Source organism: Entelurus aequoreus, linkage group LG27, assembly GCF_033978785.1.
Source record: "Entelurus aequoreus isolate RoL-2023_Sb linkage group LG27, RoL_Eaeq_v1.1, whole genome shotgun sequence".
NCBI lineage: Eukaryota > Metazoa > Chordata > Actinopteri > Syngnathiformes > Syngnathidae > Entelurus > Entelurus aequoreus.
Genome location: NC_084757.1, coordinates 7,619,152 through 7,644,769, shown reverse-complemented (window position 1 = coordinate 7,644,769; position 25,618 = coordinate 7,619,152). Strand labels below are relative to the sequence as shown.

At 41.3% G+C, this 25,618-nt stretch overlaps 1 protein-coding gene across 1 annotated transcript in view; it reads right to left on the bottom strand.

The window, feature by feature from the left end:
- Positions 1 to 11,751: 11,751 nt before the first annotated feature.
- The window catches only part of LOC133644090 (nuclear factor 1 A-type-like), a 46,717-nt gene continuing 32,850 nt past the window's right edge, over positions 11,752 to 25,618 (bottom strand). The window contains exon 2 of the mRNA XM_062038413.1: positions 11,752 to 12,399. Within this exon, the coding sequence (XP_061894397.1) occupies positions 11,752 to 12,399 (648 nt within the window). The remainder of the gene's footprint in view (positions 12,400 to 25,618) is intronic.

The window sequence follows — 25,618 nt, the reverse complement described above, 5'->3', positions numbered from 1 at the left end:
GCGCGTGTGTGTGTGTGTGTGTGTGTGTTCAGGAGGTTCAGCTGAGATGCTGAAGTGAATCAGAGTCAGAAAAAGTCCAACTTGGAGGACACGCCTTTGAAGAGCGTCTCTTTAAGAATGAAGATTATTACCTTATAGGACCCCCCCCCCCACACACACACACACAGCTGCACCCTTGAAAGGCGGCGCTGACCCGAGGACGTAAAGCGGGGTCCAAATGAATTGCTCTGCGGACCATTACGACGAGGAGCTGTCCTACCTGTGCTGAGTCAGCAGCTCCGCTCACTCCATCCGTCTAATGGACAGCGCCGGAATTTCATTAGCGGGAAGCCGCAGTGCACGTCTACTTTGTGTGTGTGTGTGTGTGTGTGTGTGTGTGTGTGTGTGTGTGTGCGTGCGTGCGTGCGTGCGTGTGTGTGTGTGTGTGTGCGTGTGTGTGTGTGTGTGCGTGCACGGGGGGACGACTCCTGCTGTCCTTCTGTGGAAACCCCGTCCATCAGCAGAACGTCTGTTTGTCCTACACACACACACACACACACACACACACACACACACACACACACACACACACACACACACACACACACACACACACACACACACACACACACACACGCCCGTGCACGCTCGCAGCCATGACAACATTCCTCCGGGTCGGGCTCGGTACTGGGCTACGACCAGGACACGGTCCTGGAATACTTCCTCTTCAACAAGTCTAGTCTGCTCCTCAGGGTCATGACACCACTAGAGGGTCATGACCCTGCTCCTCAGGGTCATGACCCTGCTCCTCAGGGTCATGACCCTCTAGTGGTGTCATGAATCCATTTGATGATCTTTATCTCTCCTTCTTGTGGCCAATTGCTGCCACTCAAACCTAACTGGTTCTAGGACAGGGTTTGTAAATACAAAAGTTTGTATATTGAAGCAAATATTTATATAAGAATCAATGTAAATATGAACCATGTGTTCCAGCCTCGACTAAAGTCCATATTTCACTACATTTCAGGACCAGCAAGACCTTCTCTGCTGGACTAACATAACCAGGAATCATCATCATAATTAAAGATAAAAGTCATTGACTTTCCCTGAATATGTCAAAGTCTTCATATTGTCTTCATGTCACATTATGCTCCTTCCAGTGTTGTTGTTTATACTTTTACTTTCTATTCAATCACAATTCAGCTAGCTTATGTTGCCATGCTGTACCTAATCTGCCTTCAGAATCACCAATGTGTGTGCACTGTAAGTGAACAGGCACATACAGTTGATAGACAGTTGCCATAGCCAATCAGATCAGGAGTTGTTGTCAGTAAGACCTTCAAGATGGCCTCACCTTCAACGTGACATTTACGCGTCCTGTGATTGGATACTCATCGGGACCGTTAGCGGATGAATTAGAGAACACATACAGTTGATAGACAGTAGTGATAGCCAATCAGATCAGCAGTTGTTGTCAGTAGCCTATCTAGGTAGCCTGATGTTAACCAGACTGTGATTGGACACTTGCCTGTCACTCCAAAGTGAGTATCCAATCACAAGTTGCAATTTCAATAGACTAAAGCAGGAAGTGTTGCCATTGAGAAATCACTTTGTGAAGCCACAAAGAAGAAGAAGAAAAGGTCGTAGGTGGCAGATATATATTTGCCAGGTACTTTTCAAGAGGGATATTTCAAGAGAAACTACATCTTGTGAGAGCATGTCAAGCTCAGCAGTCCCGCCCGCCACTGCAACTCCAATCAAGCCACTAGGAGCGGTACCACTGGTCCAAGCAATCCCGCCCGCCACTGCAACTCCAATCAAGCCACTAGGAGCGGTACCACTGGTCCAAGCAATCCCGCCCGCCACTGCCACTCCAATCAAGCCACTAGGAGCGGTACCACTGGTCCAAGCAATCCCGCCCGCCACTGCCACTCCAATCAAGCCACTAGGAGCGGTACCACTGCTCCAAGCAGTCCCGCCCGCCACTGCCACTCCAATCAAGCCACTATGAGCGGTACCACTGCTCCAAGCAGTCCCGCCCGCCACTGCAACTCCAATCAAGCCACTAGGATCGGTACCACTGCTCCAAGCAGTCCCGCCCGCCACTGCCACTCCAATCAAGCCACTATGAGCGGTACCACTGCTCCAAGCAGTCCCGCCCGCCACTGCAACTCCAATCAAGCCACTAGGAGCGGTACCACTGCTCCAAGCAGTCCCGCCCGCCACTGCAACTCCAATCAAGCCACTAGGAGCGGTACCACTGCTCCAAGCAGTCCCGCCCGCCACTGCCACTCCAATCAAGCCACTAGGAGCGGTACCACTGCTCCAAGCAGTCCCGCCCGCCACTGCCACTCCAATCAAGCCACTATGAGCGGTACCACTGCTCCAAGCAGTCCCGCCCGCCACTGCAACTCCAATCAAGCCACTAGGAGCGGTACCACTGCTCCAAGCAGTCCCGCCCGCCACTGCAACTCCAATCAAGCCACTAGGAGCGGTACCACTGGTCCAAGCAGTCCCGCCCGCCACTGCCACTCCAATCAAGCCACTAGGAGCGGTACCACTGCTCCAAGCAGTCCCGCCCGCCACTGCAACTCCAATCCAGCCACTAGGAGCGGTACCACTGCTCCAAGCAGTCCCGCCCGCCACTGCCACTCCAATCAAGCCACTAGGAGCGGTACCACTGCTCCAAGCAGTCCCGCCCGCCACTGCCACTCCAATCAAGCCACTAGGAGCGGTACCACTGCTCCAAGCAGTCCCGCCCGCCACTGCCACTCCAATCAAGCCACTATGAGCGGTACCACTGCTCCAAGCAGTCCCGCCCGCCACTGCAACTCCAATCAAGCCACTAGGAGCGGTACCACTGCTCAAAGCAGTCCCGCCCGCCACTGCAACTCCAATCAAGCCACTAGGAGCGGTACCACTGCTCCAAGCAGTCCCGCCCGCCACTGCCACTCCAATCAAGCCACTAGGAGCGGTACCACTGCTCCAAGCAGTCCCGCCCGCCACTGCCACTCCAATCAAGCCACTAGGAGCGGTACCACTGCTCCAAGCAGTCCCGCTCGCCACTGCAACTCCAATCAAGCCACTAGGGGCGGTACCACTGCTCCAAGCAGTCCCGCCCGCCACTGCAACTCCAATCAAGCCACTAGGGGCGGTACCACTGCTCCAAGCAGTCCCGCCCGCCACTGCCACTCCAATCAAGCCACTAGGAGCGGTACCACTGCTCCAAGCAGTCCCGCCCGCCACTGCAACTCCAATCAAGCCACTAGGAGCGGTACCACTGGTCCAAGCAGTCCCGCCCGCCACTGCCACTCCAATCAAGCCACTAGGAGCGGTACCACTGCTCCAAGCAGTCCCGCCCGCCACTGCAACTCCAATCAAGCCACTAGGGGCGGTACCACTGCTCCAAGCAGTCCCGCCCGCCACTGCAACTCCAATCAAGCCACTAGGGGCGGTACCACTGCTCCAAGCAGTCCCGCCCGCCACTGCAACTCCAATCAAGCCACTAGGGGCGGTACCACTGCTCCAAGCAGTCCCGCCCGCCACTGCCACTCCAATCAAGCCACTAGGAGCGGTACCACTGCTCCAAGCAGTCCCGCCCGCCACTGCAACTCCAATCAAGCCACTAGGGGCGGTACCACTGCTCCAAGCAGTCCCGCCCGCCACTGCAACTCCAATCAAGCCACTAGGGGCGGTACCACTGGTCCAAGCAGTCCCGCCCGCCACTGCAACTCCAATCAAGCCACTAGGGGCGGTACCATTGCTCCAAGCAGTCCCGCCCGCCACTGCAACTCCAATCAAGCCACTAGGGGCGGTACCACTGGTCCAATGTGTTCTACTCATTGGGACTTCAAATATTGGATTTCTGGATTTTTTCACCTTGAACATGTTTCCTGCAATTGTAATGTTGACATCACAACATAAGATATGTTTTCATTGCTGATGCGGGTTCATTGATTTTTAAATGCGCCAGAAAATAACCTGTTTTGTACACTTTTGATGTGCCTCAATGCCCAGTAGTGTGTAAATGTATAGTATTTGTCCAGCAATGGTCATGTGGTGACATCAATGATGCTATGTTGAGAGGTCATCACTGAAGGCCTAGGTGGGAAACGCACGGCCCGCCCCTGATACACTTTGACAACCATATAAAGTGCTATACAGTATATAACCCCCCCCCCCCCCTCTGTATACATAATATGTATACAGTACTGTATAGAACAAAATATGGATGAACTTTCTATTTGATTTCTTTTTTAAGTCACAACTACAACTGACCAAAGCTGCTCATTTTCAGCCACCCTGCTGACACGCACACACACTTTGGAACTCTCTAACTCTTAGAGCCAGCTCGCTTAGGAATACAACAACTTTACCTTCTCACTTTTGCACTTTTGGGGAATTTTGCCTATCATTCAAAATTCCTATGTAAGACAAAAAGACATGGGACTATGTTAAGGTAACGTGTGGAGTTCCACAGGGTTCAGTTCTTGGCCCCGCACTCTTCAGCATCTACATGCTAGGTGACATCATACCTGTTAGCTTTCCCTGTTATGATGATGACATCATACCTGTTAGCTTTCCCTGTTATGATGATGACATCATACCTGTTAGCTTTCACTGTTATGATGATGACATCATACCTGTTAGCTTTCACTGTTATGATGATGACATCATACCTGTTAGCTTTCACTGTTTTTATGATGACATCATACCTGTTAGCTTTCACTGTTATGATGATGACATCATACCTGTTAGCTTTCCCTGTTATGATGATGACATCATACCTGTTAGCTTTCACTCTTATGATGATGACATCATACCTGTTAGCTTTCCCTGTTATGATGATGACATCATACCTGTTAGCTTTCCCTGTTATGATGATGACATCATACCTGTTAGCTTTCCCTGTTATGATGATGACATCATACCTGTTAGCTTTTACTGTTATGATGATGACATCATACCTGTTAGCTTTCCCTGTTATGATGATGACATCATACCTGTTAACTTTCACTGTTATGATGATGACATCATACCTGTTAGCTTTCACTGTTATGATGATGACATCATACCTGTTAGCTTTCACTGTTATGATGATGACATCATACCTGTTAGCTTTCCCTGTTATGATGATGACATCATACCTGTTAGCTTTCCCTGTTATGATGATGACATCATACCTGTTAGCTTTCCCTGTTATGATGATGACATCATACCTGTTAGCTTTCACTGTTATGATGATGACATCATACCTGTTAGCTTTCCCTGTTATGATGATGACATCATACCTGTTAGCTTTCCCTGTTATGATGATGACATCATACCGGTTAGCTTTTACTGTTATGATGATGACATCATACCTGTTAGCTTTCCCTGTTATGATGATGACATCATACCTGTTAGCTTTCCCTGTTATGATGATGACATCATACCTGTTAGCTTTTACTGTTATGATGATGACATCATACCTGTTAACTTTCACTGTTATGATGATGACATCATACCTGTTAGCTTTCCCTGTTATGATGATGACATCATACCTGTTAGCTTTCCCTGTTATGATGATGACATCATACCTGTTAGCTTTTACTGTTATGATGATGACATCATACCTGTTAACTTTCACTGTTATGATGATGACATCATACCTGTTAGCTTTCCCTGTTATGATGATGACATCATACCTGTTAACTTTGCGGTCAGCCAAATTCTTGAAGCCCAATGTGGCCCCAATGTGGCCCCCCAGTCAAAGAGTTTGGACAGCCCTGTTCTAGAAGATTATGATGAATTCTTCATCCAAACGGGAAGTTAAGAACGTCCAAGTGAGAGCGGGGGGAGGACAGTGTCGACAACGCTGTGGCTACTTCCTGAATGTTTTAAACCACACATGCTTTCTCAGCACTCACATCCAGCTAGCAAAAACAGACAAAAGCTGCAAAAAGGCTAAAAAAACCCAGCAAAAAAGCACACAAAGTAGCACATTTGTGATTTTCTGCCTCAAACGAGGCGGAAATGGGCGCTCTTCGTTTGTTTCATCTTCCGCTCCGTAGCCAAGAAGTGAGTGCGCCTGACCGTGGTCGCTGGCAGCGCCTCCGAGCGGCGGGGCGAGAGAAAGACGTGAATAATTCAGTTGGCAGCTCGGCTAATTGTTGACTTGTCAATAATTAAGAGCGAACATGTGACCGGCAGCTGCGCAACACAACAACACAACAAGCAGGTCTTTGTGTCTTTCACCTCCTGGACCGGCGCCAAAGAGTTGTGTGTGTTTGTCATCAATACACCCCGACAACCTCCCCCATTGACAGGAAATACACTTTTATTGTGAAGGCAGCTTTGTGTGCTAACAACAACAACAACACACAGACAGCTTGTTGTTGTGTTTGTGTGACACCTGATGAATAGACATGTAGCTCAGTGTGTGTGTGTGTGTGCGTGTTCTTGTATTTCTAGCCTTCTTGAGACATGAAGAAGGAAAAGTATCTTCCATATGAGGAGGTGTGAAGAAGTGATGACATAAATCATGCTCCCAATACAGAAAACCAATCTATCAACATGAGGGTGCTCCCAAAAAGGAGGGAGTTTTATCATTGTTGCTTTTAAAAGTGCTCCCCCTCTGGTCAACATATGAAATAACAAGTGTGTGTAAGAAATTGAAATGCGCCCCCTTTGGCCAAAATGTATTAAAACTTTTTTTTTTAAATGTATACAGAGACATACTGTAATTACTTGAAGTAAATAATGAAGATTAAAAACCAATTACAAACAAAAATAAATAAATAAAATAAACTAAAATCAGTCTTTTTCTCAAAATGTGTCAACTTTTTTCTTATAAAATTGGGAACAATTTCTCATATTCTTTCTGTTTCTGTAATATTGCAATATTGTCTCGTAAAATTATTACTTTTTTATGTAAAATTATTACTTTTTCATGCAAAATTGTGACATTTGTCATGTAAAATTCTGACTTTTATCACAATATTGCCAATTTTTGTGTTGTTCTTGTAAAACATTTTTTGAGTAAAATTCTGATTATTATTATAATATTGCCAACATTTTAAAGGTTTCTTATAAAATTGTGACTTTGTCAAGTAAAATTACGACTCTTTTCATAAAATTGCCAAAATGTTAAGCTTTTCTTGTAAAATTGCGACTTTTATCATAATATTCAACAAATATTCACTTTTTCTTGTAAGATTTTGACTTGCGTTGAGTAAAATTACGACTTTTATTATAATACTAGAGGCAGGCATTTTCTTCGGAGGTCTCAAGAAGGTAACAAATGTGTGTGTGTGTGTGTGTGTGTGTGTGTGTGTGTGTGTGTGTGTGTGTGTGTGTGTGTGTGTCTGTGTGTGTGTGTGTGCTGTGTGTGTGTGTGTGTGTGTGTGTGTGTGTGCACCACAATGCCGTCAATGCGTCGCTACATGTTGTTTTTTATGTGCGAAACATACACACAAACACCACAGAGGAGCTCATCCTGTGACATCTAGAATGTTCTAGAATGTTGGCAGAATACCTGTCACCTGACATGACCCCCATACCTGTCACCTGACATGACCCCCATACCTGTCACCTGACATGACCCCCAGTGTGTGTGTGTGTGTGTGTGTTTGTTTGTGTGTGTGTCTGAGAGATCCAGCTCCTCTCTGAGCTCTTAACGAGATTTACTCTCGTTAGCCGTGACCAGTCGTCCCAAACTACACACAGGACTCCATCTTGGTGGCAAACTACACACAGGACTCCATCTTGACGGCAAACTACACACATAGGACTCCATCTTGGCGGCAAACTACACACATAGGACTCCATCTTGGCGGCAAACTACACACGTAGGACTCCATCTTGGCAGCAAACTACACACAGGACTCCATCTTGGCGGCAAACTACACACATAGGACTCCATCTTGGTGGCAAACTACACACATAGGACTCCATCTTGGTGGCAAACTACACACATAGGACTCCATCTTGGCGGAAAACTACACACGTAGGACTCCATCTTGGCAGCAAACTACACACAGGACTCCATCTTGGCGGCAAACTGCACACATAGGACTCCATCTTGGTGGCAAACTACACACACAGGACTCCATCTTGGTGGCAAACTACACACATAGGACTCCATCTTGGCGGCAAACTACACACATAGGACTCCATCTTGGCAGCAAACTACACACAGGACTCCATCTTGGTGGCAAACTACACACATAGGACTCCATCTTGGCGGCAAACTACACACATAGGACTCCATCTTGGCGGCAAGCAGTGAGCTCACCAACAATAAATATCATGAACCTCTTTATTATTACACCAGTGACCAGCACTTGACCTTTCACACTTTTTCTTCTGTGCTGTGTGTGTGTGTGTGTGTGTGTGTGTGTGTGTGTGTGTGTGTGTGTGTGTGTGTGTGTGTGTGTGTGCTAATGAGGGGTGAGACACTCAAACGGTCACATTATAGAGGTCTCGACCTCTGACCTTCCAGCACGCGTTGTATGTCACCCCCAGTCAGCTCCTAAATCAGAGGGGTCGGGGGTTATGGCGTGACCTTTGACTCCAAGCTTGCCTCTCACACACACACACACACACACACACACACACACACACACACACACACACACACACACACACACACACACACACACACACACACACATTCTTGTATTTGTTACCTTCTTGAGACCTGAGAAAAATGCCTCCCTCTTTGGAATTTCACAAGATAAACTTAGAATGTTGTCAGTATTATAATAAAAGTTGTCATTTTACTCAACGCAAGTCAAAATTTTCCAAGAAAAAGTGAACATTTGTGCAATATTATGATAAAAGTTGGAATTTTACTCAATAACAGTCGCAATTTTACAAGAAAAGCTGAAAATGTTGGCAATGTTATGAAAAGAGTCGTCATTTTACTCGACAGAAGTCACAATTTTATAAGAAAACTTTAAAATGTTGGCAATGTTATAATAATAATCGAAATTTTACAAGGCAAAATTATGACAAAAGTCATTTCACTCAAAAATGTTTTACAAGAACAACACAAAAATTGGCAATATTGTGATAAAAGTCAGAATTTTATGTGACAAATGTCACCATTTTGCATGAAAAAGTAATAATTTTACATTAAAAAGTAATAATTTTACGAGAATATATTGCAATATTACAGAAACAGAAAGAATATAAGAAATTGTTCCCAATTTTATAAGAAAAAAGTTGACGCATAACCTTATTATGACTTGCCCATAAATACAGTAAAATGATTTCCAACTTACCAAATGTGTTATTTATCAGTGGAAGTTTATTTCATTTGATTTTGTTTGCATCGCAGAAGGTAAAAATAAGATGATCAGTGATCAAAACAAAGGCTCGTTGACTAAGACGATAAAAGAAGTAACTAATATGTGAGTTCAACAAAAATGTTGACCAAAACAAAATCCAATCATATTTAACTTCGTCTTGTCGATGGGTGGGACTAATTGGGAATATATCCATCCCAACTCTTTATTGGCGTACAGGGAACGAGTGGTGGGGGTGAGTTATGAACAACGAGGGTTTCCTTACGACATAAGGAAGTCACAGCCAAAACACAAATGTGTGGTTTTAACATGTAACGTGGTTTTAACATGTAAAGTGGTTTTAACATGTAACGTGGTTTTAACATGTAACGTGGTTTTAACATGTAACGTGGTTTTAACATGTAAAGTGGTTTTAACATGTAACGTGGTTTTAACATGTAAAGTGGTTTTAACATGTAACGTGGTTTTAACATTTAAAGTGGTTTTAACATGTAACGTGGTTTTAACATGTAACGTGGTTTTAACATGTAAAGGGGTTTTAACATGTAAAGTGGTTTTAACATGTAAAGTGGTTTTAACATGTAACGTGGTTTTAACATGTAAAGGGGTTTTAACATGTAAAGTGGTTTTAACATGTAACGTGGTTTTAACATGTAAAGGGGTTTTCACATGTAAAGTGGTTTTAACATGTAACGTGGTTTTAACATGTAACGTGGTTTTAACATGTAAAGGGGTTTTAACATGTAAAGTGGTTTTAACATGTAAAGTGGTTTTAACATGTAACGTGGTTTTAACATGTAACGTGGTTTTAACATGTAAAGTGGTTTTAACATGTAACGTGGTATTAACATGTAAAGTGGTTTTAACATGTAACGTGGTTTTAACATGTAACGTGGTTTTAACATGTAAAGGGGTTTTAACATGTAAAGTGGTTTTAACATGTAACGTGGTTTTAACATGTAACGTGGTTTTAACATGTAAAGGGGTTTTAACATGTAAAGTGGTTTTAACATGTAAAGTGGTTTTAACATGTAAAGTGGTTTTAACATGTAACGTGGTTTTAACATGTAAAGTGGTTTTAACATGTAACGTGGTTTTAACATGTAACGTGGTTTTAACATGTAACGTGGTTTTAACATGTAAAGTGGCTTTAACATGTAACGTGGTTTTAACATGTAACGTGGTTTTAACATGTAACGTGGTTTTAACATGTAACGTGGTTTTAACATGTAAAGTGGCTTTAACATGTAACGTGGTTTTAACATGTAACGTGGTTTTAACATGTAACGTGTGTAGTTAGTGAGCAGAATTTTTACTGCTATGATGCCATCAGCAGCCGAGTCATGGATTGTGACACGGACACAACTGTAAGTCAAATCTAACCCTAACCCAAGCTAAAACCATCAGCCCAGAGGTTGGGTCTTGTTGGGTGTTCCAACAGGACAATGACCCCAAACACACCTCAAAAGTGGTCAAGGAATGGCTAAATCAGGCTAGAATGAAGGTTTTAGAATGGCCTTCCCAAAGTCCTGACTTAAAGGTGTGGACAATGCTGAAGAAACAAGTCCTCGTCACATTTAGCTGAACTTCACCAATTTAGTGGTCAAGTGGTCAAGCAGAAGCTTGTGGATGGCTACCAAAAGTGCCTTATTGCAGGTCAACTTGCCAAGGAAGCAAATATTAACATTGCTGTATGTATACTTTTGACCCTCACATTGTCAGTAGACACATAATAAATTCATCAAAGAAGCAAACTTCATGAATGTTTCTTGTGAGCAACAAGTATGTGCTCCAATCACTACATCACAACAAAATAATAATAATAACAATAACAACAATAACAAGTATGTGCTCCAATCACTACATCACAACAAAATAATAATAATAACAATAACAACAATAACAAGTATGTGCTCCAATCACTACATCACAACAAAATAATAATAATAACAATAACAACAATAACAAGTATGTGCTCCAATCACTACATCACGACAAAATAATAATAATAACAATAACAACAATAACAAGTATGTGCTCCAATCACTACATCACAACAATAACAATAATAATAATGATTGTAAAGTCCAGACAGCCATGACAGGATGTTCTTTACAAGTGTACGTACACTTTTGACCACCACTGTATGTTGTATATATGTTTTACGGGCCCAGCCCATCATTTTCCTACGTAGGCTTTGGAAACGCCCGTCACAGCGATGCTGGCGCTTGAGGTGGCTGATAAGGTTTGATGTGTTGAAGTGTGATGTCTTTTTGCAGAACATTGTCTTCCTCTGAAAGGAGGAGGAAGTGATGGTCGCCATGTTTGAGCTCAGAGGAGGTTTGCAATCGGAGAAAAGGAGCACTAGATTTGCTGACTTGAACTTACTTCGTCATCATCAACTTTATATTTTGCTGACCTGCAGGTTGTTTTTACGTCCTTTCAAAACGTACATGTATAATTTTGGCTTTGAAAATAAAGTCTATAAAATTGGCGCCCGCATACTTAGATTTTTCTGGAAAAGGTTTGGACTCCCTGCCTGAGCCCCGAGACCTGGTGAACACATTGCAAAACCTGCTGAGGTTTTCTTGACTGACTCACCTGCGTGCACGAAGTAGGCCAGGTAGAGGTCCAGCTCTTTGACGGACACGCCGATGTGGTGCGGCTGCACACACAGGCTGGGGTTGGCGCACTGCGGCGACTTGACCAGGCGCTCGCCGTCCGTACTTTCCAGAGGGATTCCCTTGAAGAGGATGACCATGACCAGGTCCAGGCGCCACACCTTGTCCGCCTGACGCAGGCAGTCGATGCGCCGCATCTTGCCCTTCTGGTCGGGGTTGGACAGCACGCAGCACGGCGCCTTCTTGGCCGTCACCGTCAGCACGAAGTCCTCGCGGAACTCGGGCCGGATGTCCTTGCGCAACTTGGCCAGGAGGCGGGACGCCCACTTCTGCTTGACCTCGGGCTTCTCGCCCAGCAGCTCGTCCTTGACGGCACGCTCCTCCTCCTTGGACATCCTCTTCTCGTGCTTCTTGAAGTACTTCCTCTTCCTGGCCTGCAGGTTGAACCACGTGTAGGCGAAGGCGCGCACGTGCGGCAGCAGAGCCTCGATGAACGGATGGAACTCATCCTGCGAGACCACAACAACAACAACAACACCCGTCACCATGACACATCCACAAATATAGACACAAATATGTACAAACGTACATACAGTCATATAAATATATACACATATATATATACAAACATACATACAGTCATATAAATATATACACATATATACACGTATATACATATACACAATGTGTACATGTATATACGTGTGTATAGATGCGTATTACACATACAGTATATACACGTATATATATAAGTGTATATATACACATATATAACCTTTATACATGTATATATATATACACACACATATATATACATATATGTATATACATACATACATATATATATACGCACACATATATATATATACATACATATATACTACATATATACTATATATACATTCATATATATACATATACATATATACACATATATACATATACATATATATACATATACACACATATATACATATACACACATATATATATATACACACATATATATATATATATATATATATATATATATATATATATATATATATATATATATATATATATATATATATATATATATATATATATATACACATACATATATATATATATATATATATATATATATATATATATATATATATATATATATATATATATATATATATATATATATATATATATGTATACATATATATATATATATATATGTATATATCATAATAGGACTTTCTGTGAATGTACAACTCTGTACAGTAGGTGGCGGTATGCAACATAACTAAACACACAAAGCACTTTTCCACGGCAGGAAGTTTCCAATTTATCCTGGTAAATAAAATACCCGCCTTGCGTTTCCACCAAAAACTATTTAAAGTTCCAACAAAAACTAATTTGGTAACTAGTCACTCTGTGGGAGTTTGGAAAGTTCCTGCAGGAACCTTTCAGGGGGGGTTAAAAACAGTTGGGGTGTTCCTAAAACTTCAGCCACCCGTACAGTATGTACAGTATGTACAGTATAAAGCAGTGATTCTCAAACTGTGGCACACGGGCTCCATCTAAAAAATCACTTAATGAAATACTCAAGCACAGTGTTACTGTTCAGTGTGTTATGGCTGAAAATATTCAATATACTTCTTAAATAAAACCTCTGCCTTGTTTTTAATGACTACTTGGGCCTACTACACTACTGTATTTAAATATTGCTCATTATAGTGGTACTTGAAAAGCCAATTGTTTTCTGAGGTGGTACATGGTGAAAAAAGTTGTATAAAGTTGTATTTCTTTACAATTTCTATGACAACAAACGTGAGAAAGGAGAGAGCTCAAAAAAGCTTTGTGGTCCATCTGTGTGCTGAGGACTGGAACTCTCTGGCAGTCCCAAAGTAGTCTTTCTTTCAACTACTTTAGATTTCTACACCCTTTATTCATTTTTACAGGCTTTATTTCACTACATCAGGGGTCGGCAACCCAAAATGTTGAAAGAGCCATATTGGACCAAAAATACAACAACAAATCTGTCTGGAGCCGCAACAAATTAGAAGCCATATTACATACAGATAGTGTGTCATGAGATATAAATTGAATTAAGAGGACTTAAAGGAAACTAAATGAGCTCAAATATAGCTACAAATGAGGCATAATGATGCAAAATGTACATATAGCTAGCCTAAATAGCATGTTAGCATCGATTAGCTTGCAGTCATGCAGTGACCAAATATGTCTGATTAGCACTCCACACAAGTCAATAACATCAACAAAACTCACCTTTGTGCATTCACGCACAACGTTAAAAGTTTGGTGGACAAAATGAGACAGAAAAAGAAGTGGCATAAAACACGTCCTAGAAAGTCGGAGAAAGTTATACATGGACACAAACTAAGGTGAGTTCAAGGACCGCCAAAATTAGTAGGACAAAACGGCGCTCGCCAAATACTCGAATCAGTGAAGCATGTTTAATATAAACAGTGTGCTTTATAACAATTAGGGAGGTTTGCGTCATGTTTGTCATCCTACAGTAACCATATTAAAACAAAAACTTTTTTTTTTTCCTTATCTTTTTCCAATTTTCATACATTTTTAAAAAAACTTTTAAGAGCCACATGCGGCTCTAGAGCCGCGGGTTGCCGACCCCCGCACTACATGAAGTCCACTCACGCTTTTCAAGGTATTTTCAAAAGCGACTTTCAGCGGCCCACTGGGACTTGGAGACCCCGTTTGAGGATAAATGTGAAATAAAGGAGGCAGTGACGTATTTCCTGGGCTACAAGGTGCTACTTTTTCCCTAAGCTTTGAACCCTGCGGCTGATACAAAGGTGCGGCTGATCTGTGGATTTTTCTTCGCTAACAGCTAAATTATAAACTAACAAACAAACAAAACATTTACTAAAATGATCCACTTTGGGAAATAAAACCACAGGTGTCAAAGTCAAGGCCCAGGGGCCAGATGTGGCCCGCCACCTCATTTTATTTGGCCCACAATAACGTGTATCAATAAAGTACTGTAACTTTTCTTACTAAATGTTTTACTTGTTTCTATTTTGGGAGAATACAAATATATGTACTCCATGTAATCGCAAATTATGTTAACTTAAATATTGTCTAATTATGCAAAAATATTTCTGGCAACTGAGCTGTCTTTTTTACAAGAACAACAAAAAAATTGGCAATATTCTTATTATGGGTCATTATACACTTCTTATTATGGGTCATTATACACTTCTTATTATGGGTCATTATACACTTCTTATTATGGGTCATTATACACTTCTTATTATGGGTTATTATACACTTCTTATTATGGGTTATTATACACTTCTTATTATGGGTCATTATACACTTCTTATTATGGGTCATTATACACTTCTTATTATGGGTCATTATACACTTCTTATTATGGGTTATTATACACTTCTTATTATGGGTCATTATACACTTCTTATTATGGGTCATTATACACTTCTTATTATGGGTCATTATACACTTCTTATTATGGGTCATTACACACTTCTTATTATGGGTCATTATACACTGGTTATTATGGGTCATTATACACTTCTTATTATGGGTCATTATACACTTCTTATTATGGGTCATTATACACTTCTTATTATGGGTCATTACACACTTCTTATTATGGGTCATTATACACTGGTTATTATGGGTCATTATACACTTCTTATTATGGGTCATTATGCACTTCTTATTATGGGTCATTATACACTTCTTATTATGGGTCATTATGCACTTCTTATTATGGGTCATTATACACTTCTTATTATGGGTCATTATACACTGGTTATTATGGGCTGTCAACCTTTGGGCGCCGACAGATTTGATCCCATTGCGGTTGCTGTGGTGATGATTCGTCTCAGAATGGATTCAGAGTGATTATTGTAATGTGTTTTTGTTATTATTATTATTGTAATGTGTTTTTCTTATTATTATTATTGTAATGTGTTTTTGTTATTATTATTATTGTAATGTGTTTTTCTTATTATTATTATTGTAATGTGTTTTTGTTATTATTATTATTGTAATGTGTTTTTGTTATTATTATTATTGTAATGTGTTTTTGTTATTATTATTATTGTAATGTGTTTTGTTCTAATAATTATAATACAACTTTTTCAAAACAGCTGAGAAAATCTCATTGAGATCACCTAAAAATGTCTTTTAAAAACGGTTTCTTATTGAAAAAATGTTTTTGAAAATTATGAATTGATTTGTAATTGTCATGTCTGTTCATGTTTTTGTTTTGGCCATGTGTTTGTTTTTTGGACTCTTTTTAGTTCCTGGTTGCACTTCCTTGTTTGGTTTGGTTTCCATGGTCACCCATTAGTTTTCACCTGTCTTGTCACGCACCTGTTTCACGTTTGGAGTCACGCACCTGTTTCACGTTTGGAGTCACGCACCTGTTTCACGTTTGGAGTCACGCACCTGTTTCATGTTTGGAATCACGCACCTGTTTCATGTTTGGAGTCACGCACCTGTTTCACGTTTGGAGTCACGCACCTGTTTCACGTTTGGAGTCACACACCTGTTTCACGTTTGGAGTCACGCACCTGTTTCACGTTTGGAGTCACGCACCTGTTTCACGTTTGGAGTCACGCACCTGTTTCATGTTTGGAATCACGCACCTGTTTCACGTTTGGAGTCACGCACCTGTTTCACGTTTGGAGTCACACACCTGTTTCACGTTTGGAGTCACACACCTGTTTCCACTGATCACGTCACTATTTAAATGTGTCTGTTTCTGTTGTTGGTGCTGGCATCCTCACACATTCACACTCTGATGATCCATGCTGATCTTTTTCATCTTTTTTCTCATGCCAAGTAAGTTTTGTTTATTAAGACCACAGTTATGTTTTTGTTTCTTTCTTCATAGTTTTTGTGCCCACGTGCATGTCTTTTGTTTCTTAGTCAAGTTTGTATTTCCGCCTTTGTGCGCGCCATTTGTTTGCTTCCTTTTTTTTAGTTTATTAGTGTTAAAAATAAATCATGTATTTAAATTCACGTCTTGCACGCGCCAATTTTCCATTGCCTTCTGGAGAAACACAAGCCGAGAACCCAGTCCTGACAGTAATCGTGATTCGGATGTGAGGCGATTTTTTGGCTACTTTTTATATTTGTTTATTTCTCCTGTGTTTATTTCCAGCGTCTTTTGAGGTTGTTGACAAAATGTTTCTTTAATGTTTGGACGTCTTCAGTTGTTTCAAATTGTCAGAGCGCAGCTGCACGCTCTTCTTTAATCTAAGACCCCCTGAATACAAGACATTCTTCTTTAATGGAAGACCCCCTGAATACAAGACATTGTTTCTTCTTGGAGGCGCTCCAAGTCCACGGCTCAGTCTCTCAAAGATCCTCCAGCGCCACGACCCGCTTCACCGGCGCCGGCTTCTCGCTGCAGGACCACCCCAAACACCACCACAACACACGTGTGTGTGTGTGTGTGTGTGTGTCCTCAGGCGGCTAGTAGGACACTCACACACACACACACACACACACACACACACACACACACACACACACACACACACACACACACACACACACACACACACACACACACACACACACACACACACACACACACACACACACACACACCAGTTGTAGAAGTGGGTGGGAGCAACATTCCAACATTCCTCACACTATTTCACTTTCCACGCTCCACTCCGACCAGTCACACGTTCACAAACCTCCTCAAATGTCCACTCCGACCAGTCACACGTTCACAAACCTCCTCAAATGTCCACTCCGACCAGTCACACGTTCACAAACCTCCTCAAATGTCCACTCCGACCAGTCACACGTTCACAAACCTCCTCAAATGTCCACTCCGACCAGTCACACGTTCACAAACCTCCTCAAATGTCCACTCCGACCAGTCACACGTTCACAAACCTCCTCAAATGTCCACTCCGACCAGTCACACGTTCACAAACCTCCTCAAATGTCCACTCCGACCAGTCACACGTTCACAAACCTCCTCAAATGTCCACTCCGACCAGTCACACGTTCACAAACCTCCTCAAATGTCCACTCCGACCAGTCACACGTTCACAAACCTCCTCAAATTTTCCAGTGATTTGTCACACTTTCTTAGCAAGTGGGTCAAAGGTCAGGTCATCACTTCCTGACTGGGTCACATGTTGCTGTGATGTCACAGCCAGCAGGAAGTGAAATATTATGTTTTTCTATGTTTCTACATTTTGATGACATTTTGATCACCAAGCTGATCTAGGACACAAACTCAAGGCCCGGGGGCCAGATGTGGCCCGCCACTTTATTTAATGTGGCCCGCCAATTTATTTAATGTAGCCCGCCACTTTATTTAATGTGGCCCGCCCTTCATTTAATATGATCCGCTTTATTCAATGTGAAACGCCACTTTAATGTGGCCCACCGTTTTATTTAATGAAGCTCATAGTTTTATTTAATGTGGCCCGCCACTTTATTTAACGTGGACTGCCGCAATTTTTATTTTATTTTCTATTATTATTTAAAATTGCATGCTTTATTTAATGTGGGGTGTTGTAGTCTGATCCTGGTCCTGGTGCAGATGTGATAGTGTTTAGTCACATGTCTCCTCTGTACTCAGATGTGATAGTGTTTAGTCACATGTCTCCTCTGTACTCAGATGTGATAGTGTTTAGTCACATGTCTCCTCTGTACTCAGATGTGATAGTGTTTAGTCACATGTCTCCTCTGTACTCAGATGTGATAGTGTTTAGTCACATGTCTCCTCTGTACTCAGATGTGATAGTGTTTAGTCACATGTCTCCTCTGTACTCAGATGTGATAGTGTTTAGTCACATGTCTCCTCTGTACTCAGATGTGATAGTGTTTAGTCACATGTCTCCTCTGTACTCAGATGTGATAGTGTTTAGTCACATGTCTACTCTGTACTCAGATGTGATAGTGTTTAGTCACATGTCTACTCTGTACTCAGATGTGATAGTGTTTAGTCACATGTCTCCTCTGTACTCAGATGTGATAGTGTTAAGTCACATGTCTCCTCTGTACTCAGATGTGATAGTGTTTAGTCACATGTCTCCTCTGTACTCAGATGTGATAGTGTTTAGTCACATGTCTCCTCTGTACTCAGATGTGATAGTGTTAAGTCACATGTCTCCTCTGTACTCAGATGTGATAGTGTTTAGTCACATGTCTCCTCTGTACTCAGATGTGATAGTGTTAAGTCACATGTCTCCTCTGTACTCAGATGTGATAGTGTTAAGTCACATGTCTCCTCTGTACTCAGATGTGATAGTGTTTAGTCACATGTCTCCTCTGTACTCAGATGTGATAGTGTTAAGTCACATGTCTCCTCTGTACTCAGATGTGATAGTGTTTAGTCACATGTCTCCTCTGTACTCAGATGTGATAGTGTTTAGTCACATGTCTCCTCTGTACTCAGATGTGATAGTGTTTAGTCACATGTCTCCTCTATAATCAGATGTGATAGCGTTTAGTCACATGTCTCCTCTGTACTCAGATGTGATAGTGTTTAGTCACATGTCTCCTCTGTACTCAGATGTGACAGTTTTTAGTCACATGTCTCCTCTGTACTCAGATGTGATAGTGTTTAGTCACATGTCTCCTCTGTACGCAGATGTGATAGTGTTTAGTCACATGTCTCCTCTGTACTCAGCCATGCATTCATATACGTGTGTATTTATTTGTGTGCAATGATAGGGGATGTGGGTCATTCACGTATTGTTTTTAAGTCTTTGCCTTGAATTTCTTTTACGTATGAAAAGCGCTTTGTAAATAAAAAGTTGGCTTTGATTTGATTTCAAGTGGCCTGCCACATTATTTAAGTAGCTTGCTGCATGACTTCAATTAAGGTACACCACATTTAATGTCACATGCCACATCATTTTGTTTTTTGTTTTTTGGGGATAAACACAAATAAACACCGAAATATCTGCATTTTTCTTTGACTTATTATGTCCAAGCAACTTACCCACCAATCTGTGAGTGGAAAATATCCTCATCAAAAAGTTGCCTATGCAGATTGTGCAATGTTGTGGTAGCCATTTTTGTGTTATTCATATTTCGGTAGTGAAGTGAAGTGAAGTGAAGTGAATTATATTTATATAGCGCTTTTCTCAAGTGACTCAAAGCGCTTTACATAGTGAAACCCAATATCTAAGTTACATTTTTAAACCAGTGTGGGTGGCACTGGGAGCAGGTGGGTAAAGTGTCTTGCCCAAGGACACAACGGCAGTGACTAGGATGGCGGAAGCGGGGATTGAACCTGCAACCCTGAAGTTGCTGGCACGGCCGCTCTACCAATCGAGCTATACCGCCTTAATACATGCATAGTCCTGCATGTATTAAGTTAAATTCATTATTTGTTGTTTGATGAATACTTGGGCCTACTGCACTTTGGTGTTGGTCATTAAGGTTTTGGTAGCGTTCACTATTATATGCGTACACTCACTATTATACATGTACACTCACTATTATATGTGTACACTCACTATTATACACATACACTCACTATTATACACGTACACTCACTATTATACATGTACAGTCACTATTATATGTGTACACTCACTATTATATGTGTACACTCACTATTATACGCGTACACTCACTATTATATGTGTATACTCACTATTATACACGTACACTCACTATTATACATGTACACTCACTATTATACGTGTACACTCACTATTATATGTGTACACTCACTATTATACACGTACACACACTATTATATGTGTACACTCACTATTATACGCGTACACTCACTATTATATGCGTACACTCACTATTATACATGTACACTCACTATAATACATGTACACTCACTATTATACATGTACACTCACTATTATACACGTACACTCACTATTATATGTGTACACTCACTATTATACGCGTACACTCACTATTATACGCGTACACTCACTATTATACATGTACACTCATTATTATACGCGTACACTCACTATTATACATGTACACTCACTATTATTTGTACACTCACTATTATATGTGTACACTCACTATTATACGCGTACACTCACTATTATACGCGTACACTCACTATTATACATGTACACTCACTATTATTTGTACACTCACTATAATACATGTACACTCACTATTATACATGTACACTCACTATTATACATGTACACTCATTATTAATTGTGTACACTCACTCACAATTTATTCACTTTTTTTTGGCTAGAAACAAAAAGGACAGGGCGTCAGTCACACACGGTCCACAGTACACAGGATTTCTCTCCACAGCTCCGAGTGTCAGTGCTCACTCTAGCTCGTGAATTCAATCATTTATGCTTACATGTGTAAATAATAATAATAATAAATAAAATAATAATAATAATAATTATAATAATAATAATGAAAGCTAAATAAAGCATAAAATAGTCTCAAATAAATCAATAAAATAAAAAACAGTATATAAAATACATACATCAGCAAATAACAAAAATATATATTAAGAAAAAGGAACTTTAATATGTGCAGCAATTTACCTCATTTTTCACACTCACATCAACTCATTTTATATTTTTCTACAATAAACTATGCGAAAAAACTCATAACAGACATACCTTTTTTTTGATAGAAACAAAACAAAAAGAACAGGGCGTCACACACAGTCCACAGTACATCTCTCCACTACAGAATAAAGAAAGAAATAATGCACACTCATATTAATGCCACAGCGGCACAACAAAATGTATTGTATATATATATATATATATATATATATATATATATATATATATATATATATATATATATATAATATATATATATATATATATATATATATATATATACATATATATATATATATATACATATTAATGCCACATGACACAAGATGTCCACACAGACACACAGCGGAGTTTTTCACTCGTGTGCAAACTCACAAAACCAGGAAACCCCGTAATAAGTGCCACTAGCATTAAGCTAATCCACACATCATTTAAAAGTCCGGTTTTACAACAATTTAAGAAACAGAAAGTTCGGGAATTTAACCCACATGCTTAACAGCACGTCACAATTAAGACAGTGTGCATTCTTATCAAATACTTTAAGAGCGACAAGCAAAAAGTAAATAAAGGGAGAGAGACATAAACATGACTGACAGCTCAGAGTGTCCGTGCTCACTGAAGCTGCTCACACTCACACAACATACTTGCCAACCCTCCCGGAATTCAGCGCCTCTCCCGAAAACCTCCCGGAAGAAATTTTCTCCCGATAAACTCCCGGAATTCAGCTGGAGCTGGAGGCCACGCCCCCTCCAGCTCCATGCGGACCTGAGTGGGGACAGTCTGTTTTCACAGCCGCTTTCCCACGATATAAACAGCGTGCCTGCCCAATCAAGTCATAACTGTAGAATGATCCAGGGTGACTTCTTGGTTTCTTATGTGGGTTTATTGTTAGGCACTTTCATTAACGTCCTCCCAGCGCCGTAACAACCACAACAACACACGTCACGCTTTCGTCTACCGTAAAGCAGTTCGTCTGCCGTAAACAGCAATGTTGTGACACTCTTAAACAGGATAATACTGCCATCTACTGGATAGCCTTCGGAACACTGAAATTCAAGTATTCATTTTATTTATATGTATAATAAAATATATATATATATATATATATATATATATATATATATATATATATATATATATATATATATATATATATATATATATATATATATATATATATATATATATATATATATATATATATATATATATATATACCGTAATTTCCGGACTATAAGCCGCACCTGACTATAAGCCGCACCAGCTAAATTTAGGGGAAAATACAGATTGCTCCATATATAAGCCGCACCCGACTATAAGCCGCAGGGTTTTGATGTGTAATTAGCGTAGTATATAGGGGTTCCTGCTACCACGGAGGGGATTGTCGGGACAGAGATGACTGTTTGGGAACGCAAAGCGTCCCATTTATTAACAATAAATCTTTCAATCATTCAATCAAACTTTCACATCTTTGACATGGCTAACAGTATTCGTGCAGAGTACAAATAATACAACGGTGCAAAGTAATACAAAGTGCTCGCCTGTACGTTATCAAAATAACCAGCCTACCGGTATATGAAAAGTCAGTCTTTAATCATTGTGTCATCGTCTTCCTCCTGCGTACTAAAACCACCGAAATCCTCTTCGTCGGTGTCGGAGAAGAACAGGCCGTAAATAAGCCACACCCTTGTATAAGCCGCAGGGACCAGAACGAGGGGAAAAAGTAGCGGCTTATAGTCCGGAAATTACGGTATATATATATATATATATATATATATATATATATATATATATATATATATATATGTATACTGTATATATGAAATATGAAATACTCGAGTTGGTGAATTCTAGCTGTAAATATACTCTTCCCCTCTTAACCACGCCCCCAACCACGCCCCCCGCCCCTGTTTATATGTGTACACTCACTATTATACACGTACACTCAGTATTATACACGTACACTCACTATTATATGTGTACACTCAGTATTATACACGTACACTCACTATTATACACATACACACACTATTATATGTGTATACTCACTATTATATGTGTACACTCACTATTATACACGTACACTCACTATTATACACGTACACTCACTATTATATGTGTACACTCACTATTATACACGTACACTCACTATTATACACGTACACTCACTATTATATGTGTACACTCACTATTATACACGTACACTCACTATTATACACGTACACTCACTATTATATGTGTACACTCAGTATTATACACGTACACTCACTATTATACACGTACACTCACTATTATACACGTACACTCAGTATTATACACGTACACTCACTATTATACACGTACACTCACTATTATACACGTACACTCAGTATTATAAGTATACACTTAGTATTATACATGTACACTCACTATTATAAGTGTACACTCCGTATTATACACGTACACTTACTATTATAAGTATACACTCAGTATTATACACGTACACTCACTATTATGTGTCTTTTTCTTGCAGTAGCACCCCCGCCCCATGACAGATACACGCGCACACGCACACACACACACACGCACACACACACACACACACACACACACACACACACACACACACACACACACACACACACACACACACACACACACACACACACACACACACACACACACACACACACATTTGGACAGCATCGGTCTTTTAATGGCAATAAATATGTCCAAAAAGAGGAATAACAATGTTCCTAATTTATATTACATTTTAATTATAAAGATAAATATTTATTTTAATATTCTTCCACTAAAAGTCATTTTTCCTTTACAATGTACACAAAAAAGTACCTTCATGTTGCTAAATAGAGGAATTGATAAGAACATAAATAATGTACACATTGATAGAAAAGTGGAACACCGAGTAATCATTTTTGTCATTGAAATAGAAAACTAGTGTATCTTTTTTGTCTTTGTTTTGTTTCCACGGGCTGATCCCCACGCCGCGTCACGTCACGTCACTCACCGCATTAATGATCACCTAATGAATCGCATTAGGAGCGTCTTCATGCAGATTATTCACATTGAAACATCCTTACGTTTCATGAGTGGACGACGTGACGTCTCATTGCAATTTCAAAGCAGATTACACTCGCCATGCAATCCATTTGGACACTTTGATTGGCGCTCAAATGCCCACAAGTCAACTCACGCACTTATTTACACTTTTTATTCGACAATTGCATCGATTTTCATTCTACAATTGCATCATTTTTAATTCTACAATTGCATCATTTTTAATTCTCCAATTGCATCATTTTTAATTCTACAATTGCATCATTTTTAATGACTGCAAATAAGTTGACCCTGCGCGCGCACACCCACGTTGACACGCACGCGCAGCAGGGCAAAAGTTGGACGTGAACTTGTGCGAAGTGAAGAAGACGCGCGTGCACGTACCTGCGTGAGACATAGAGGAGAGTACATGTCTGGTCCACGGTGCGCGTGCTCGTGCGTGCGTGCGTGAGAGGGGGGTGGGGGGGGGGGCGTGGAGCCCTCCTGTTGCCCCCCAAACTTCTCACATGTCCAAGTTGGGCTGACCTTTGACCTTACACGCGCCCTGCTAGCCGCCGTGGAACATGTCAGCTCCGGGACATAAAGAAGAAAAAGTCCCGTTAGAGAAGTGCAAAGTGCCGCGGAGGAGGACGGCGAGTCCGCTGTAGCGCCACCGGGCGAAGCTCCGCGACGTCCCGCACCGGCATGTCACAACTCGCCTATCCGCCCGGCGGTGCGCTGTGGTCGGCGTGCGGCGCTGCGGAGCCCCGGGTGAAAAAAAAAAGGCAGCCGGGATCGCTGCGCTTCCGCTCGGCCGTCTCGCCTCTGAGCGCCCGCTGACTGCGCGGAGGATTTATAGGAGGAGCGCCGCCTCCTCAATAATGTTGCTGGGCTGCTGCTGGGCTGCTGCTGGGCTGCCTGATGACTGACTGACCGGGACCGGGACCGGGACCGGGACCTCCGCTCCCCGCCACAGGACAGTGCGAGTGCGCGGTCCTGCAGCAGAGCTGATCACACACGGACTATCGATCTAGGCGCGTGCGCGCGCGGGCGTGCGTGCGTGTGAGTGCATTAAGTGATTGTGGCCTCACTGCTCAACTTGGACAACAACTCAAGTGCTCTAGGTCTGGGTTCTAGACGTCAG